Consider the following 18,531-nt stretch of genomic DNA (forward strand, 5'->3'; position numbering starts at 1 on the left):
ATGAGATCGTAAGCTGCAGGGATCACTCAACAATGATCACAAATATGTGATTGTACGCGTCAAAGGGTTAATGGTGAAGAGTTGATTATCAGGCTCCTCTTCATATACCAAGATCTGTCGAACCATTAGTGATTCCTCCCTTTCTGGCATGGCCAAAGTACCTACATGCGGCAGAATACCAAGCAGCAGTATGCATTGTATAGAAGAGCAGGTCAGAGATGTAATTCTTGTCTCCAATTAGGGTATAATCAGATTGTCTCTGGGGTTTCCCTTAGCATCACAAACAAACGCTGCTGTTTAGAATGTTCAGAGTTCTTTTCAGCTGGTAAATCAAAATGGAAAGCTCCTGCAACTGCTGCCAATATTATTTTTAGAATTTGTTTTCATTAGAGTTGATTATCATTAATGCATGCACTTATTCAAATAATGCACCGATTTTAAACAATGCACTTTTTAGCTATTAAATGTGTATTTTAGTGTAATTAACACTGTCCACATCAGTTACAATGTCCCGAATGATTCTACCTCACCTTTGTGCTTTTGTTTGTTGTTTTTTTCTTCTAATCACAGCCTGTACTGTCTTTCCTCCAAAAATCCTCAAACAATTCCTCTTTCCATTGGTTTTCCTCATTCTTCTCGTTGTGCATGGAGGAGTGTGAGCATGTCGAAATGACGCATCATTTTCAACCTCATTTGTGGGCGATTTGATAGAAAACACTCAACTCTTTTCTCCTACCAAAACATGTGGTCATTTAAGGTGAAATATGTACTCAGACTATAGTGGTCAGGGAATACTTACTTTTCCAGGGTCATCTTTAGAGCGAGGCACTTTGAGAAAACACTTGTTCAGGGACAGATTATGCCGTATTGAGTTCTGGGAGGGATGAGAGAGAGAAGAGAACAGGGAGGGCTGTTAGGCATGTCTTCACAGCAACATTGTTATTTTAATATTATTTCACCTTTACCAGGTAAGCTAGTTTAGAACAAGTTCTCATTTACAACTGCGACCTGGCCAAGATAAAGCAAAGCAGTGTGACACAAACAACACAGAGTTACACGTGGAATAAAGAAGTGTACAGTCAATAACAATAGAAGAAAAAATAAATCCATATACAGTGTGTGCAAATGGAGGTAAGGCAATAAATAGGCCATAGTAGCGAAGTAATTACAGTTTAGCAAATTTACACTGGAGTGATGAGCAGATGATGATGTGCAAGTAGAAATACTGGTGTGCAAAAGAGCAGCAAAGTAAATAAAAACTATGGGGATGAGGTAGGTAGATTGGATGGGCTATTTACATATGGGCTATGTACAACTGCAGCGATCGGTTAGCTGCTCAGATAGCTGATGTTTGAAGTTAGTGAGGGAAATATAAGTCTCCAGCTTCAGCAATTTTTGCAATTCGTTCCAGTCATTGGCAACAGAGAACTGGAAGAAAAGGCGGCCAAAGAGGTGTTGGCTTTGGGGATGACCAGTGAGATATACCTGCTGGAGCGCGTGCTACGGGTGGGTGTTGTATTCGTGACCAGTGAGCTGAGATAAGGCGGAGCTTTACCTAGCATAGACTTTGATGACCTGGAGCCAGTGGGTCTGGCGACGAATATGTAGCGAGGGCCAGCCGACTAGAGCATACAGGTCACAGTGGTGGGTGGTATAAGGGGCTTTGGTGACAAAAAAGATGGCACTGTGATAGACTGCATCCAGTTTGCTGAGTAGAGTATTGGAAGCTATTTTGTAAATGACGTCGTTGAAGTCGAGGATAGGTAGGATAGTCAGTTTTACGAGGCTGTTTTTGGCGGCGTGAGTGAAGGAGGCTTTGTTGCGAAATAGGACAGTATCATTTTTCAAGCTGTCTGTATGATTTAACCTCTTCAGTCGACCCTCTACTTTTTTGAACATTCTGTTAAAAATCGCGCAACATTTCAGCGCCCTGCTACTCATGCCAGGAATATAGTATATGCATTTGCTTAGTCTGTGTGGATAGAAAACACTCAGACGTTTAAAAAACTGGTTAAATCACTGCTGTGGCTTTACCAGAACGGCATTTACATCGAAAAGCACAGGAAAAACTGATCACTGAAAATGGGGAAAATATATCCATGCGCTACTTGAACCCATTGATAAACGTGAACCACAATTAATTGACTGAGGTTGCAGTACCTACAGCTTCCACAGGGTGTCTAGAGTCTTGTCATTTCCCTTCGAGTTTTTTCTTGGTCAAACACATACAGGACACCGTATCTAATCCGGTCTAGGACCGGATATTTTCGTTGAGTTTCTAGCCGGACATTTTTCCAGACGGACAGCTAATGATCTTTACATCGCCTCCTGATGAATTTTATCGCTTATTAACGTTTACTAATACCTAAAGTTGCATTACAAACGTATTTCAAGTGTTTTGTGAAAGTTTATCGCCGACTTTTGAATTTAAAAAAATGACGTTACGTTTTGAAACTATGTTTTTTTCGTTTATCACACAGTCTACATATAACGATATCTAGGCTTTATATGGACCGATTTAATCGAAATAAAGACCCAAATAGTGTTTATGGGACATCTAGGAGTGCCAACAAAGAAGATGGTGAAAGGTAATGAATGTTTTCTATTTTATTGTGCGGTTTGTGTAACGCCGAAATGCTAATTATTTTGTTTACGTCCCCTGTGGGTCTTTTGGGGTGTTGCATGCTATCAGATAATAGCTTCTCATGCTTTCGCCGAAAAGCATTTTAAAAATCTGACTTGTTGCCTGGATTCACAACGAGTGTAGCTTTAATTCGATACCCTGCATGTGTATTTTAATGAACTTTTGAGTTTTAACTAATACTATTAGCATTTAGCGTAGCGCATTTGCATTTCCAGAGCTCTAGTAGAAGCAACAGGTTAAACAAGTAAATATTTTACTTCAGGGCACATTACCTGCCACACACCCTCCCAGGCACCTGTTAGTTAGGCCAACTAGAACTATTTCGCTGTGCTCTATTGTTTTCCAGGTCAAGAAAAGTCAAACCGTATTAGATGGTTGATTATGCAATGGCGACAGTGCATTTGTGATACAGTATGTGATTAAGCAGTACTAAACAAAGCATGCCATGGCTAGCATCACTGAATATAATTGGATTTTGGGTATGAAAATAATATATATATATAATTTAAAAAACACACTGAGTGTACAAAACATTAGGTACTGCTCTTTCCATGACAGACTGACCTGGTTAAATCCACTTCAATCCGTTCAGATGGAGAGGAGACCGGTTAAAGAAGGAATTTTAAGCCTTGAGACATGGAGAGTGAATGTTTGCCATTCAGGAGGTTAACTGGGCAAGACAATGACTTAAGTGCCTTTGAATGGGGTATGGTTTGAGTGTGTCAAGAACTGAATCACTGCTGGGTTTTTCCAGCTCAACAGTTTCCCGTGTGCATCAAAAATGGTCCACCACCCAAAGGACATTCAGCCAACTTGAGACAACTTTGGGAAGCATTGAGTCAACATGGGTAAGGCTTGACACCTTCTAGAGCCCATGCCCCAACAAATTGAGACTGTTCTGGGGGTAAAAAGGTGCACAACTCAATGCTAGGAAGGTGTTCCTAACGTTTTCTACACTCAATTTATATCAAACAAGATGTGCATTTGTTGGTGTGTAGCCCCTGTACCTTACATTATAACACAGTAAAGCTCCAGTGCGGCTGACATGATCGGTCTTCTCCCTCAGGGCTCCTAATAATACCACTGGGGAGAGAAGACGACAGAGTACTGCGCTCTCGCTCTATTTCCCATTTCTCCCTCCCGCTCTATCAACAGTTGGGTCTTCATTCACTCCTCACTGTCTCAATCCTCTCTCCACCTCTTATGTGAGCTGAACGCCTATGGTACGAAGAGGAAAAGGAGTCGGAGTAGGGCCGAGTTTGAGAGCGTGAAGTATGTGTCCTTTACTTGAGAATGCAGCAGAGTGACTACCTGAAATAAATGTATTTATGTCCATGGCATCCTATGCTGGACAGTTTTCCAAAGAGATTAAACCCAAGATCCAAAACACACACACAGACGCAAATATGCCTGTATTAAAAACCACCAGGCTTCTCACACACAAGACGACAGCTTTGTCTACTACTCCAAGCGGTGACATCATTGGTCCCCCAGAAGACAGATATAGAAAGCTGAAGACTGAGCACCTCTCCACAATGAGGCCTCTTCACCAGTCACTTTACTGTAGTAAGCCAGCCCCCCCCCCAGCTGTACCAGAGCATAAACCGTTACCACGACGAGAGACAGTGCCGCTCTCACGGAATGGGATGATTTTTGTCATAACCCGACACGATGGCATTGACAATAATGCACTGAGTGGCTACAACGGGAATAGAGCTAATGTGATTCGCTGCCGCATCCGCCCATTCATGATGGAGTTGAGTGAATAAGTAGCTTATTGGGCACACCTGGGGCTTTGCTACTGCCCAGCTTCTAAATTCATCTTGGTGAAAGGCAGCATAAGTTGGAAAAGCAGATTGTCGAATTTACATCATAGGCTACTTCCTCGTTCTCTTGATACATTTGGGTTTGTGGGGATTCGAGATTATAATCATTGTGACTATTATTAGTTAGAACTCTGCTTTAGTAATATCTATGAAGAGTAAAGGGTTGCAGGCTGTTACGTAAGGCTTATGCTGAAGCATGACAAGAGCCAGTTTGAAAAATGTGGGGTTTTCAGATACACAAAAAGAGAGGCTGGAGCTTTTCTGCAGATGGCTATAGGATATAGGCCAGAAGGTGACATAAGCGTGCTGGAGCTATTCGCTAAGAGTGCAATGTGTGACAGTATTTTTGGGGATTGACAGTAATAGGGCCCTATAAAATGTGTATATTTTTTTCCCAGGTTTCCATTCATTGTCCCTTGTTTTTTCAGGTTTTCACTCAAAAATCACACTTTTTAAAATAGTAAAAAAAACTAAATTCGATGTTTTAAGTCCACAGCAATTGGATTGATGCAAATAATCATGATACTGTATCATTCTGCCAGGTATGTATAGACTACTTTGTAGTTAACATTTCATTGACAAGGTTTAAGGGGAAGCCTTTCCATCTTTTCCAAGATGTTTTATTAGCATCATCGCTAACGGCTACACAAAGTGGTAGCTGCGTGCACTGCACATACAGACGGGGAATTGTCATTGCCTCATCAGAAAGTTGCAAGAAATACAAATCACTGATGCCTTCTGTTCATGTCTTGTGATCAATTGGGCAAATTAATACATTTAGTTGATTCCCTACTAAGTTCAATAAATTTTTGAATATTGTTGATTTCCGTTTTATTGTCTGGATTCTGTGATTCCGTCCAGCTTCTATATATCGCGGATTTTATAGGGCCCTAACCTAGTCAAAGTGAATCGGAGCGCTGGAGATTCATAGGTCTAAGAGAGTGATGTGTGGGCTATGGTGAAGATAAAGGGTCTACACTGAGTGTACAAAACAATAGGAACACCTGTTCTTTCCATGACATAGATTGACCTGGTTAATCAAGGTGTTGGATTCTAACTTTAAATATATATTTATTCATGTATAATGTAATTGTTAAATCTCATGGATCTTATGGAGAGGACAAAAGGGCAACAGTCTGGTTTCAGTCGCTGATAAGGTTGAATAGCCGTGGATTAGGGAGGAGGTGGGCTGAGGTCAGGTCAGGTCAGATGAAGTGACAAGGAACAGTTCTATTACACACACCACGTAAGTTCCTGCCTAGCAACAGAGATGTATTGGCTGCCTATATGTGCAAGGAGAAGACTAATAGGCGGGTATAAATAGTTGTGCTGGTGGAACCATATCTTTTCAAATGTTTGACCCAGTGGGTGAATAAACCTGGTTTGAGCTTTGACTAGTTGTCAGTTTTTCACTCTGTCTGAACCAAACAGTTGGCATTGTCAGCAGGATTTTCCACGATTAACAGTCAAACAAACTAGAGAGTCCGAATCAGTGGAGCAGGAGCGGGCGCAAAACAACAAACAAGGTAGGCACAGTTCCTACACTCAGTCTGACATCTTGGGGAGGTGAGTCATAGGATAAATAACTAATTATAGGATACAAATCTAAAAGCTTGAGTTTATTCAGAAGTCCTATTGTGTTACGACCGGTCGTGGATAAAGGGTAAGTCCCGGACAGGGTGGTCCCTGTGGAGGAGGGCAAGAAGTCCCGGACAGGGTGGTCCCTGTGGAGGGCAAGAAGTCCCGGACAGGGTGGTCCCTGTGGAGGGCAAGAAGTCCCGGACAGGGTGGTCCCTGTGGAGGGCAAGAAGTCCCGGACAGGGTGGTCCCTGTGGAGGGCAAGAAGTCCCGGACAGGGTGGTCCCTGTGGAGGGCAAGAAGTCCCGGACAGGGTGGTCCCTGTGGAGGGCAAGAAGTCCCGGACAGGGTGGTCCCTGTGGAGGGCAAGAAGTCCCGGACAGGGTGGTCCCTGTGGAGGGCAAGAAGTCCCGGACAGGGTGGTCCCTGTGGAGGGCAAGAAGTCCCGGACAGGGTGGTCCCTGTGGAGGGCAAGAAGTCCCGGACAGGGTGGTCCCTGTGGAGGGCAAGAAGTCCCGGACAGGGTGGTCCCTGTGGAGGGCAAGAAGTCCCGGACAGGGTGGTCCCTGTAAGTTGTAGAGAAGTAGTCCATGGAGAAAGTCAACAGGAGGGAATGTGGATGGTGACAAAAGGTTTCCTATAAGTTCTGGAGGAGAGCCACATTCATGGTTAGAAAAGCAAAACGATAACAATAAGGAGTGAGGTTGCTTTATGCAGATTGTGGAAATAGGGAGACAACTGTGAATAATTGTGGTTGTGTGTTGACAGTGATATTTGAGGCGTAACACTGGTGTAAGACATTAGGTCAGCCGTATTCACCAGTAGTAAATTAGCAGACGCTTCAGTATTGGTTCAAATACAAGGTATCAGGTGCCGTGACTAATTAATAGGCACAAATAGCATAAATACTCTCCGGGGAAGTGGGTATTACTATCTTCGAAAATAGTTAGCAGAGGGTGTGTATTAGAGCCGTGAATGAGGAAAACCAAACATCATAAACAACGTTGAGGGAGGCGCAGAAATAGCCACCATTGGAATGGCATCCGTGGTTTCTGACACTCCCGAAAAGGGGGTATATAAGAGGAAAACTATAGTAAAGCCATGGATGCACTAAAAGAAGTGCACAATCAAACTAGCAATTCAAGTAATGGTTAAATTGAGCAAAGTGGATAAAATTGGTCAGCACTTCCATGCGGACGAAAAATTCAAATCTAATAATGAATTCAGAGATGCTGTTGTGAGTTGGCACAATGACAAAGGAAAAATCAAAAGTGCAATAGACCAGCAAGCAAACCTGTTATCAAAACGGCTATTGCGGGGGTGGTAGATCAACATTTTCACTGGGATGAAATAGTACAGCCGGCCTTAAGAGTGGAATCTAATTCTGCTCACTTCGCAACCGTGCGTGTGGTTAATACAGCCACAGTAAAAGTCACTAACAGTGGTTTCAATGACCAAGGTAAGACAAAGAAACAAGGAGGAAAGGGCAGTGAATCAGTCCCAAGGTGTTATAGGCGTCAGAGCCCTGTTTTAGGTGTGGGGCCGTGGGTCATTGGAAAAGTGAGTGTAGGGCAGCAGGGGAACCTACTGCACCCGCTCCCTCTGGAGGGAATGCTGTGATTCAGGCGTTTGCCACATTAGCAGAAGAAAAACAGCAGACACTCGAGAGCAAGGCACAAGGAAGCTCGAAATAGGCAAAATTTACAACAGGAAAAAGTATGACACTCAGCAAGGTAACAGGGGCAGAATCGAAAGCAATACAACTATTATCCATGTTTATACGAAATGACAGGGGAATGGATTCTAAAAAAAGGTAACAAGTTCAAATTGGCACAGCCAAACACTCCTCGCAAACTCAGAAAACCGTATTTTTTCATCTCGTGAGACACTTTATTCTGTCTTTTTCTGAAATAGCTGTATAGAATTGACGGAAGTAAGGAGGGGGTCACGAGAAATTAGAGTGGAGTTAATATTGAGTAATTGTTTGTAGAGTTTTGAAAAAGCAATTCTGTCAAGCGACAGTATTCGAGTTACCAAACCTAAAATTACTTCAATGTTGTAGTGCTGTGGTTACGCAAAATCATGGGGAAGAGAGAGACATAGGGCATATACGGGAGTAAATTGTTAAGACTCGGTGGTGAGAGGAATGTCGCCATGTCGAAGGGTAGTACAAGCTACATAAACGTTGGGATGGATTCAAACAAATTATTCATGAATGGAGGGAGGACAGTGGACACCTGGTGAACAGAATTGCTTATGTTTTGTTTGGAATTAAAAACCTGTGTGTTGTTGATTAAGATTTAGCATATTGAATACCAATGACATTTACATTTTCTCTTCCAGGAGAGGATGGGGGTGTCCTCATCTCTCTCGTTGAAATTCTTCCCGAGGCTGTCGTCTTTGGAGAGCAGTTATTGAAATTCTGCAGTGTTATAAAGTCTAAAAGTACCCGGATCAGGTTGTAAAAGGGAGCTTTACTTTAAGCACACCCACCAGCACACACACAACCCAAAAGTTATGAATATTTGTTAAGTGGTGTTAACCTTTTCATACGCGAGTTCCAAATATCGCTAACGGTCGCTCCAGCATGAGTTGTTTTATGCAAGTGATGTCAGAATGCACTCAACTGTTCCAAAATGTGATTGTTACGCAACAGGGCAGTTAACCCTCGCTGCCTGCTAATCATCTATAGGCTGTTTCAACTTGCCAATTTCAAATTATTTTTTAACAAGTTCTATTTTTAACAGTTTGAATTGAGGGGTGTTCCGCCTCGTTAATTCACATAGAAATAGCCCATTTCAGTGTTGGACAATTTTATGTTTGTTTGAGGCTTTACTGAGAAGGACAAACTTCCCTCTTCGAGAGCCCTTCCCCATTTTTTCCGCACATCAAGTATGCAGACATTTGCGCAGTCTTGCACGAACTGGCAAATTTTCTGGCTGGTGCTCGTTTTGCCTCCGTTGTTGTTTTCCTTACAAATAATAACTTTGGACATGTGTGCGTTCCTTATATTCTGTAAATTGTGTTGTCATTTCTAATGTAGCGTTATGTATGCATTTACAGTATAATTCACATTTTCAAGTACTGGTGACAAATAATGCATTTCGATTATTGCATATATTGTAATGAACACCAATCTGTGTAAAATACTTTTTTGAAGGTTGTACTGATTGTAATGAGCTAATGCTAAGTAAGCTATTTGCCAGCTATGTGTGGTGCCATGTTTGCTGACATTATACAATGCATTATGGGTGTTACGTAAACGCCTGTCAGACTAAATATGTTATAATGGAGGTGGAATGGTTCACTGATCAGTCGGGTAAACTTCTGGAAGTGAATGATTGTAGACCACACACCCCCTTCAACATGCATTCTGCAAACAGCCCAAACTCATCTGGTCTCCTCTTATCTTTGGTTGACGCGAAAAACTAACATGGCGGTGCGTACAAACTAACCATCATCGGATTACTTTCAATATCTAGAAAGTGTTTTACGCAACTATTTCCATCAATGTTGAGCTCAAGCGCGATGTGATGAATTATAAAATAGTAATTACTATTAGCCAATTCATATTGTGGTTTCTGTCAGCCGAGAGTTTTCTAAATATGTGTTACATCAATATTTCCTCAGTTAGCGCTAGGACTGTGTTTGTGCAAAATATGGAAAAGGGGGGGGAAAAAAAGTGTGGCTAGGTCAAACGCTGATCAAAGCTGGACGTCCTAAATAAGTGTTGTAGTCAAACTTGTTTGAGCGTAAGCTGCAGGGACCACTGTAGAATCACACCCGTTTGTTGGTACATGTGAAAAGGTTAATACCGTGTCTGATTTAATTGTGTGGGTCTTTTAATTTGGTTTTAGTAGGGTCTTCACAGGTTAGAAAGGATGCACCTGAAAGGGCACACACATGACATTTTCTGAAGTATCTATTGTTCGAATGTTGGTTGCACCCACGTAAATTCTCCTGATAAGGTACAGTACTGAATAATACAATGTAAACCAGGTATGCAGAATGATGGAAATGTATTTAAATAAGTCGTCTGAAGTACAGTGAAAGAAAGGGAAAATAAAATACTTGGTGTTGAATAACCTTTGTCTTGACTTTCTGGCGAGGCCTGACCCTCACTAGAAAGGATAGAGCCATTGGGAGAGATTTAAGTATAATATGAATGAGTGTATCGCTGCTGTTTTGTAGTTTTGTTTCAATACAAATCTCACCAGATTGGGTCTGCTGTATGGACGGGATTTCTCCCTAAGTGTTAGCCCTCTACCTCCCTGACCCTGTAACTATACGGTGAGGTCGCCAATATGATAAGGGAGTGTAAGCCAATTTGAAAAATGGTTTCAACAGTGTGTTGGTACACTGACATTTGTCTTCGGAATTTTGTATTGAGAAAATTGGGAATGTAATAAGTGTCATACAGTGAATAGTTGTTTGGACTTTCTGAATTTGAAATGCCTTAAAGTGTTGTTTTGGTCTGTCCTCTCGAAGTTGAGGCGATATTATCTAGATACCATCTGGAGTCACTAACTAATGAGGACAGTGTGAGCTTCACACCCTCTAACCGGCTGAAGTAATGGCGACAAAGGTGTTCACTACAGCCTCGTCTTTCACCACTCCTACCCGAGACCGAACCAGCAACCTATGTACAAGTGTCAGGAGTGCGGCATGGGTCCTGAGAGTGCACTTGTGAAGTGAGCATGGAGAGAGATAATGCTCAAACTCTTATCATGCTGCTGATGCGCTGGTGGGAAAATGGACGAGACACAATGGAGGTAGAGGCTCCGGTGAGAGATTGAGATTATTTTGAAATTGGTATATCAAAAGGCATGAGTTACATATGTGCCATTGGGAGATGAACTGCAACGCTGTCTGAGGAAGAAAATTAAGAGACGGCAGAAGAATGACTCCCAGGAAGGAGGGGGGTGGTCAACTGTGCCCGTAAATTGATTTAGGGTTGCCCTAAACTGTTTATTTGGGGTATCAGGTTGATTGTGTTGGTCTGCACACTGGGAAATGTATTGTAATTTAGATAAAAATGCATTGAGATACCGATCTGTCATTAACATGCCACTCACGACAGTGTTTTCAGGGATAGAAAGGTTACTGCTGGTAATATAAATATTACAAACTGTCTATATATTGTCCCCTTTTTGTAAATGTACATTCTAACAGTGTCGGTGTGTGCTAAATTGGGGGTCTTAAATCCGAGTGATAGACTCAACATGAAGCACTAAGGACTGGTCTTCTAAATTTGGGTTGGATAATTGATCAATTGTTGTAATTATGATTCAGGAAAGGGGAGAAGGAGAGAGAGAGCGCTACCCCTAAGCTGTGGGGAGAGCACAAAGGGAGGGGAGAGTGCACTGCTCGAATCTATTGAGTCTAGGGAGGGTTTCTTCTCAGGAAACCTAATCTTTTAGTGTCTTCAAGCAGGAGGTGATCAGAGACCCCAGCAACTCCTGTCCTCGAGGGCCTGATTGGTGTACCACTTTTTCTCCATCCTTAGCAAAACACAGCTAATTAATCAAATTGCATTCTAAACTGAAGATCATGATTAGGTGATATTGGAGTCCGGTGTTTTAACTGGGGCAAAACTGGGACACCAATCAGGCCCGAGGACTGGAAATTGCCCACCCCTGCACTAGAGGTTAGTTTGGGTTAACCATGATGGGGATCTTGATAGTAGGGGTTTTGTTTCACGATGTCATCAAAATAATGTTAAAGTACATCAATACATATGGCTTTCTGGATGATACAGTACAATTAACTACTTACAAGGCTTGTAGTCTGCGTCTCACTTTGACACCCAAGGATGAGGATGAAGGAGACTGGCATGGAGACTAGCATCCCATTGGCATAGAACAGAACAGATGGATGGTCCTGGTCCCAATCTCATCAACGGTGGTGTGAAATGATTAAACATGTATTCTCTCTTCCCTGTTAAAGTGAATATTTTTTCTAGGTGGCGTGGAACTTGAGTGATCATTGTTCCAGGGGGATTGTTGGAAACGGACTAATTGACACGAGCATGTTTTAGGATGTTTATAACTACACTGCTCAAAAAAATAAAGGGAACACTTAAACAACAATGTAACTCCAAGTCAATCACACTTCTGTGAAATCAAACTGTCCACTTAGGAAGCAAAACTGATTGACAATAAATTTCACATGATATTGTGCAAATGGAAAAGACAACAGGTAGAAATTATAGGCAATTAGCAAGACACCCCCAATAAAGGAGTGGTTCTGCAGGGTGACCACAGACCACTTCTCAGATCCTATGCTTCCTGGTTGATGTTTTGGTCACTTTTGAATGCTGGCGGTGCTTTCATTGTAGTGGTAGCATGAGACGGAGTCTACAACTCACACAAGTGGCTCAGGTAGTGCAGCTCATCCAGGATGGAACATCAATGCGAGCTGTGCCTGTCAGCTTAGTGTCCAGAGCATGGAGGCGCTACCAGGAGACAGGCCAGTACATCAGGAGACGTGGAGTTGGCCGTAGGAGGGCAACAACCCAGCAGCAGGACCGCTATCTCCGCCTTTGTGCAAGGAGGAGCACTGCCAGAGCCCTGCAAAATGACCTCCAGCAGGCCACAAATGTGCATGTGTCTCCTCAAACGGTCAGAAAGACTCCATGAGGGTAGTATGAGGGCCCAACGTCCACAGGTGGGGGTTGTGCTTACAGCCCAACACCGTGCAGGACATTGGCATTTGTCAGAGAACACCAAAATTAACACCAAAATTGGCAAATTCGCCACTGGCGCCCTGTGCTCTTCACAGATGAAAGCAGGTTCACACTGAGCACGTGACAGAGTCTGGAGATGCCGTGGAGAACGTTCTGCTGCCTGCAAAATCCTCCAGCATGACCGGTTTGGCGGTGGGTCAGTCATGTGTGGGGTGGCATTTCTTTGGGGGGCCGCACAGCCCTCCATGTGCTCGCCAGAGGTAGCCTGACTGCCATTAGGTACCGAGATGAGATCCTCAGACCCCTTGTGAGACCATATGCTGGTGAGGTTAGCCCTGGGTTCCTCCTAATGCAAGACCTCATGTGGCTGGAGTGTGTCAGCAGTTCCTGCAAGAGGAAGGCATTGATGCTATGGACTGGCTTGCCCGTTCCCCAGACCTGAATCCAATTGAGCACATCATGTCTCACTCCATCCACGTTACTGTCCAGGAGTTGGCGGGACTTTAGTCCAGGTCTGGGAGGAGATCTCTCAGGAGACCATCAGGAGCATGCCCAGGCGTTGTAGGGAGGTCATACAGGGATGTGGAGGCCACACACACTACTGAGCCTCATTTTGACTTGTTTTAAGGACATTACATCAAAGTTGGATCAGCCTGTAGTGTGGTTTTCCACTTTAATTTTGAGTGTGACTCCGAGTTGATAAATTTGATTTCCATTGATAATTTGTGTGATTTGTTGTCAGCACATTCAACTATGTAAATAAAAAAGTATTTAATAAGAATATTTCATTCATTCAGATCTAGGATGTGTTATTTTAGTGTTCCCTTTATTTTGAGCAGTGCATATAAGTGGCCTAGCAGTAGTTATGGAATGATTTATGTGCAAATGTATTTGTGGCTAGAGGCCAAGGACATACGGGCGGGGGCCTGTGTTTGAGACAGAATGTTTGCATAAATGGCGTTAGTTGCAGACTCTGGCAGGACCGACATTGGTGTATTCGATGGAGTAAAAACAAGGTATTAACGTCACAGGGAATTGGGAAAGCAGAATTGAATATGACTGGGGCGGAGATTTGTAAGGCTCATAGATTAAGGAAGTGGGTATCAGAGGCTCTGGGGAACAATATCACTCCTCTGTGTATAGTGATACAGGGGATAGCGCGTAGTAGATGGACAGCTAACTGTGCACAACAGAGGCTACTACGAAGTCAAGTTGAACGTCACACATACCCAGATCATGGTGGGTCCGGCGACAAAAACGGCGCCGGAGGAGATGGCCGCCGTTTTACGGTCTCCTAACCAATTGTGCTGTTTTTTTTGCGATATTTGTAAATTATTTTGTACATAATGTTTCTGCAACCGTATCTTACGGCAGGAAAGAGTTTCTAGATATCAGGACAGCGATCACTCACCTCGGATTAGACAAAGATTGTTTCAACAACAAGCGCAGCTAAGCAGGACTTCTCCAAACACCCCACAGGGCAGACATCCCAATTATTCGCAAAAGGAAGCAACGCAGAGGAAGAAGAGCCGAATGCCTCGTCCGGACCCGCAGAAGGCAACTAGGAAAGCTTACCGTAAATATTACTCGCCAACATGCAATCATTGGACAAGAAACTAGATGAGGTACGATCATGAATATCCTACCAACGGGACATCAAAAACTGTAATGTCCTTTGTTTCACGGAATCGTGGCTGATTGATGGCCGAGATACACGCTGCACCGGCAGGATAGAACAGCACCGGCAGGATAGAACAGCAAACTCCGGTAAGACCAGGGGGGGCGGTCTGTGCATATTTGTAAACAACAGCTGGTGCACGAAATCTAAGGAAGTCTCTAGATTTTGCTCGCCTGAAGTAGGGTATATTATGATAAATTGCAGGCCACACTACATGCCTAGAGAGTTCTCAGCTATACTTCTCGTGGCTGTTTATTTACCACCACAGACAGATGCTGGCACTAAGACCGCATTCAGCCAGCTGTATAAGAAAATGTATAAGCAAACCACTCAGAGGTGGCGCTCCTAGTGGCCGGAGACTTTAATGCAGGGAAACTTAAATCAGTTCTACCAAATCTCTATCAACATGTTAAATGTGCAACCAGAGAAAAAAAAATCTAGATCACCTGTACTCCACACACAGAGATGCGTACAGAGCTCTCCCTCGCCCTCCATTTGGTAAATCCGACCACAACTCTATCCTCCCGATTCCTGCTTACAAGCAAATAATTAAAGCAGGAAGCACCAGTGACTCGGTCTCTAAAAAATTGTCAGATAAAGTAGATGCTAAATTACAGGACTGCTTTGCTATCACAGACTGGAACATGTTCCGGGATGACAAACAGATCCACAGATGATGCCATCTCTATTGTACTCCACACTGCCCTTTCCCACCTGGACAAAAGGGACACCGATGTGAGAATGCTATTCATTGACTACAGCTCAGCGTTCAACACCATAGTACCCTCAAAGCTCATCACTAAGCTAAGGAACCTGGGACTAAACACCTCCCTCTGCAACTGGATCCTGGACCTCCTGACGGGCCGCCCCCAGGTGGTGAGGGTAGGTAGCAAAACATCTGCCACGCTGATCCTCAACACTGGAGCTCCCCAGGGGTGAGTGCTCATTCCCCTCCTGTCCTCCCCGTTCACCCATGACTGCATGGCCAGGCACAACACCAACACCATCATTAAGTTTGCTGACGACACAACAGTGGTAGGCCTGATCACCGACAACGACGAGACAGCCTATAGGGAGGAGGTCATAGACCTGGCCGGGTGGTGCCAGAATAACAACCTATCCCTCAACGTAACCAAGACTAAGGAGATGATTGTAGACTACAGGAAAAGGAGCACCGAGCACGACCGCAAAGCACTTCAGAGGGTAGTGCGTACGGCCCAGTACATCACTGGGGCAAAGCTGCCTGCCATTCAGGACCTCTACACCAGGTGGTGTCAGAGAAAGGCCCTGAAAATTGTCAAAGACCCCAGCCACCCCAGTCAGACTGTTCTCTCTACTACCGCATGGCAAGCGGTACCGGAGTGCCAAGTCTAGGACAAAAAGGCTTCAACAGTTTTTACCCCCAAGCCATAAGACTCTTGGCCATTTATATTGTGTGCTCCCCCCAACCCCTCTTTTACACTGCTGCTACTCTCTGTTCATCATATATGAATAATCACTATAACTATACATTCATGTACATACTACCTCAATTGGCCCGACCAAGCAGTGCTCCCGCACATTGGCTAACCGGGCTATCTGCATTGTGTCCCACCACCCGCCAACACCGCTTTTTACGCTACTACTACTCTGTTCATCATATATGCATAGTCACTTCAACCACACCCACATGTACATACTACCTCAATAAGCCTGACTAACCGGTATATAGCCTTGCTACTCTTATTTTCAAATGTCTTTTTACTGTTTTATTTCTTTACACACACACACACTTTTTATTCTCCGCACTATTGGTTAGAGCCTGTAAGTAAGCATTTCACTGTAAGGTCTACACCTGTTGTATTCGGCGCACGTGACAAATAAACTTTGATTTGATTTGAGTAGCAGAGAGAGTTGTCATTTCAGACACTAAATTGTCAACGTTCAGTGAGGGGTTATTCGCTGTAATAATAATAATAGAGTCACATCTCCTGAAGAGTGTGCTTAAGAAACATGTGACTCAGAGTTTTGTAAGGTTGGACACTCTTCCAACCCCACTAATCTCTCCCCCATTCCTAACCACCAGCAGTGGGACTGAGTGACGATAACAGGAATGCATCAGAAGGTGGCTGCTTAGCAACCGTTGGGACTCAAATGTTTACACTGTAACGAGGGTGTTCACAAAAGGGGTGTAGATCACGCTTGGGGTGCGAGATGTGTACCTAACCAGAGCACAAGGAAGTATTATCCAACAGATGACGACTGCAGCAGAACATAGGATGTCATTGGAGATGTTGCTGGCTAGAAAACCGGGTAGGTATATGGAGACAGGTAGGAAGATCCTGTCTTAGCTCTATCAGTGAAACAAAGGCAATAGGAGATCAGGAGCAGGAGACACAATCAATGCAAAAGCTATTCTCAAGGCAGTCTCTGTATGGACAGTAACTGAAGAAGCAGTGGTCGTTGTGATGGATGCTATAGTAACCACATGGAACAGGACTACAACACAAAATGAGGGGTATTTTGAAGTGTGCTTCATGGGCAGTGTTAGTTGTAGCAGGGGTTACCTTGGTAGCATTGCTGGGATATCACCTGAGGGCACTGATGTTGAAATGTACACTACCGTTCAAAAGTTTGGGGTCACTTAGAAATATTTGTTTTTGAAAGAAAAGCACATTTTTTGTCCATTAAAATAACATAAAATTGATCAGAAATACTGTGTAGACGTTAATGTTGTAGATGATTATTGTAGCTGGAAACGGTTGATTTTTATATAATATCTACATAGGCGTACAGAGGCCCATTATCAGCGATCATCACTCCTGTGTTCCAATGGCATGTTGTGTTAGCTAATCCAAGTTCATAATTTTATGCTGGCCTTCTAGGCAGAGTTGCAAAGAAAAAGTAATATCCCAGACTGGCCAATAAAAATAAAAGATTAATATGGGCAAAAGAACACAAGACAGTGGACAGAGGAACTCTGCCTAGAAGGCCAGCATCCCGGAGTCGCCTCTTCACTGTTAATGTTGAGACTGGTGTTTTGCGGGTACTATTTAATGAAGCTGCCAGTTGAGGACTTCAGGTGTCTGTTTCTCAAACTAGACACTAATGTACTTTGTCCTCTTACTCAGTTGTGCACCGGGGCCTCCCACTCTTTCTATTCTGGTTAGAGCCTGTTTGCACTGTTCTGTGAAGGGAGTAGTACACAGCGTTGTACGAGATCTTCAGTTTGACAATTTCTCACATGGAATAGCCTTAATTTCTCAGAACAAGAATAGACTGACGAGTTTCAGAAGAAAGGTCTTTGTTTCTGGCCATTTTGAGCCTGTAATCGAACCCACAAATACTGATGCTCCAAATACTCAACTAGTCTAAGGAAGGCCAGTTTTCAGCTGTGCTAACATAATTGCAAAATGGTTTTCTAATGATAAATTAGCTAATCCAAGTTTATCATTTTAAAAGGCTAACACAATGTGCCATTGGAACACAGGAGTTATGGTTGCTGATAATGGGTGAGGTAAAGTTGATTAAGGTCACTGCACGTGCATATCGAGTGGCTATGGAGAAAGAAGATGGGGAGCAAAGTGAAAATTATATGGCGTTAGAACATCTTTTGTAACCTGTGGCCTTAACGGGGAGGACTGGGTGAAAGCATGAGGTTTCTTAGGGCCTTCATTTTTCTGGACCCCAGCAGAAAAGTATCCCGAAGGTATAGAGACTAAGAGTGGGACTTAAAGTTATCAAACTTTGATTTCTTTGCATATATAATTATTAATAGCTTAACACATTATCAACTTCTTGAGTGTAGGGGGCAGGATTTTCGCTTTTGGCTAAAAAAATGTACCCATTTGAAACTGCCTATTTCTCAGGCCCAGAAACTATAATATGCATATAATTGTCAGATTAGGATAGAAAACTCTAAAGTTTCCAAAACTGTCAAAATATTGTCTGCGAGTATAACAGAACTGATATTGCAGGCGAAACCTGAGGAAAATCCAACAAGGAAGTGCTGTTTTTCCTGAAAGCTCTCTGTTCCATTGGATGCCTTGCCTCAATGTAAAGAGATATCAACCAGATTCCTTTTCCTATGGCTTCCTCAAGGTGTCAGTCTTTAGACATTGTTTCAGGCTTTTATTTTAAA

The 18,531-nt window shown here is 43.2% G+C and overlaps 1 protein-coding gene across 2 annotated transcripts in view; it reads right to left on the reverse strand.

The window, feature by feature from the left end:
• The window catches only part of LOC115102616 (forkhead box protein J3-like), a 97,402-nt gene that overhangs the window by 42,289 nt on the left and 36,582 nt on the right, over positions 1–18,531 (reverse strand). For both annotated transcript variants that reach the window (XM_029622747.2, XM_029622748.2), the window contains one exon: positions 800–874. In XM_029622747.2, the coding sequence (XP_029478607.2) occupies positions 800–874 (75 nt within the window). The remainder of the gene's footprint in view (positions 1–799; positions 875–18,531) is intronic.

The sequence above is a fragment of the Oncorhynchus nerka genome, linkage group LG20 (genome assembly GCF_034236695.1).
Source record: "Oncorhynchus nerka isolate Pitt River linkage group LG20, Oner_Uvic_2.0, whole genome shotgun sequence".
Lineage (NCBI taxonomy): Eukaryota > Metazoa > Chordata > Actinopteri > Salmoniformes > Salmonidae > Oncorhynchus > Oncorhynchus nerka.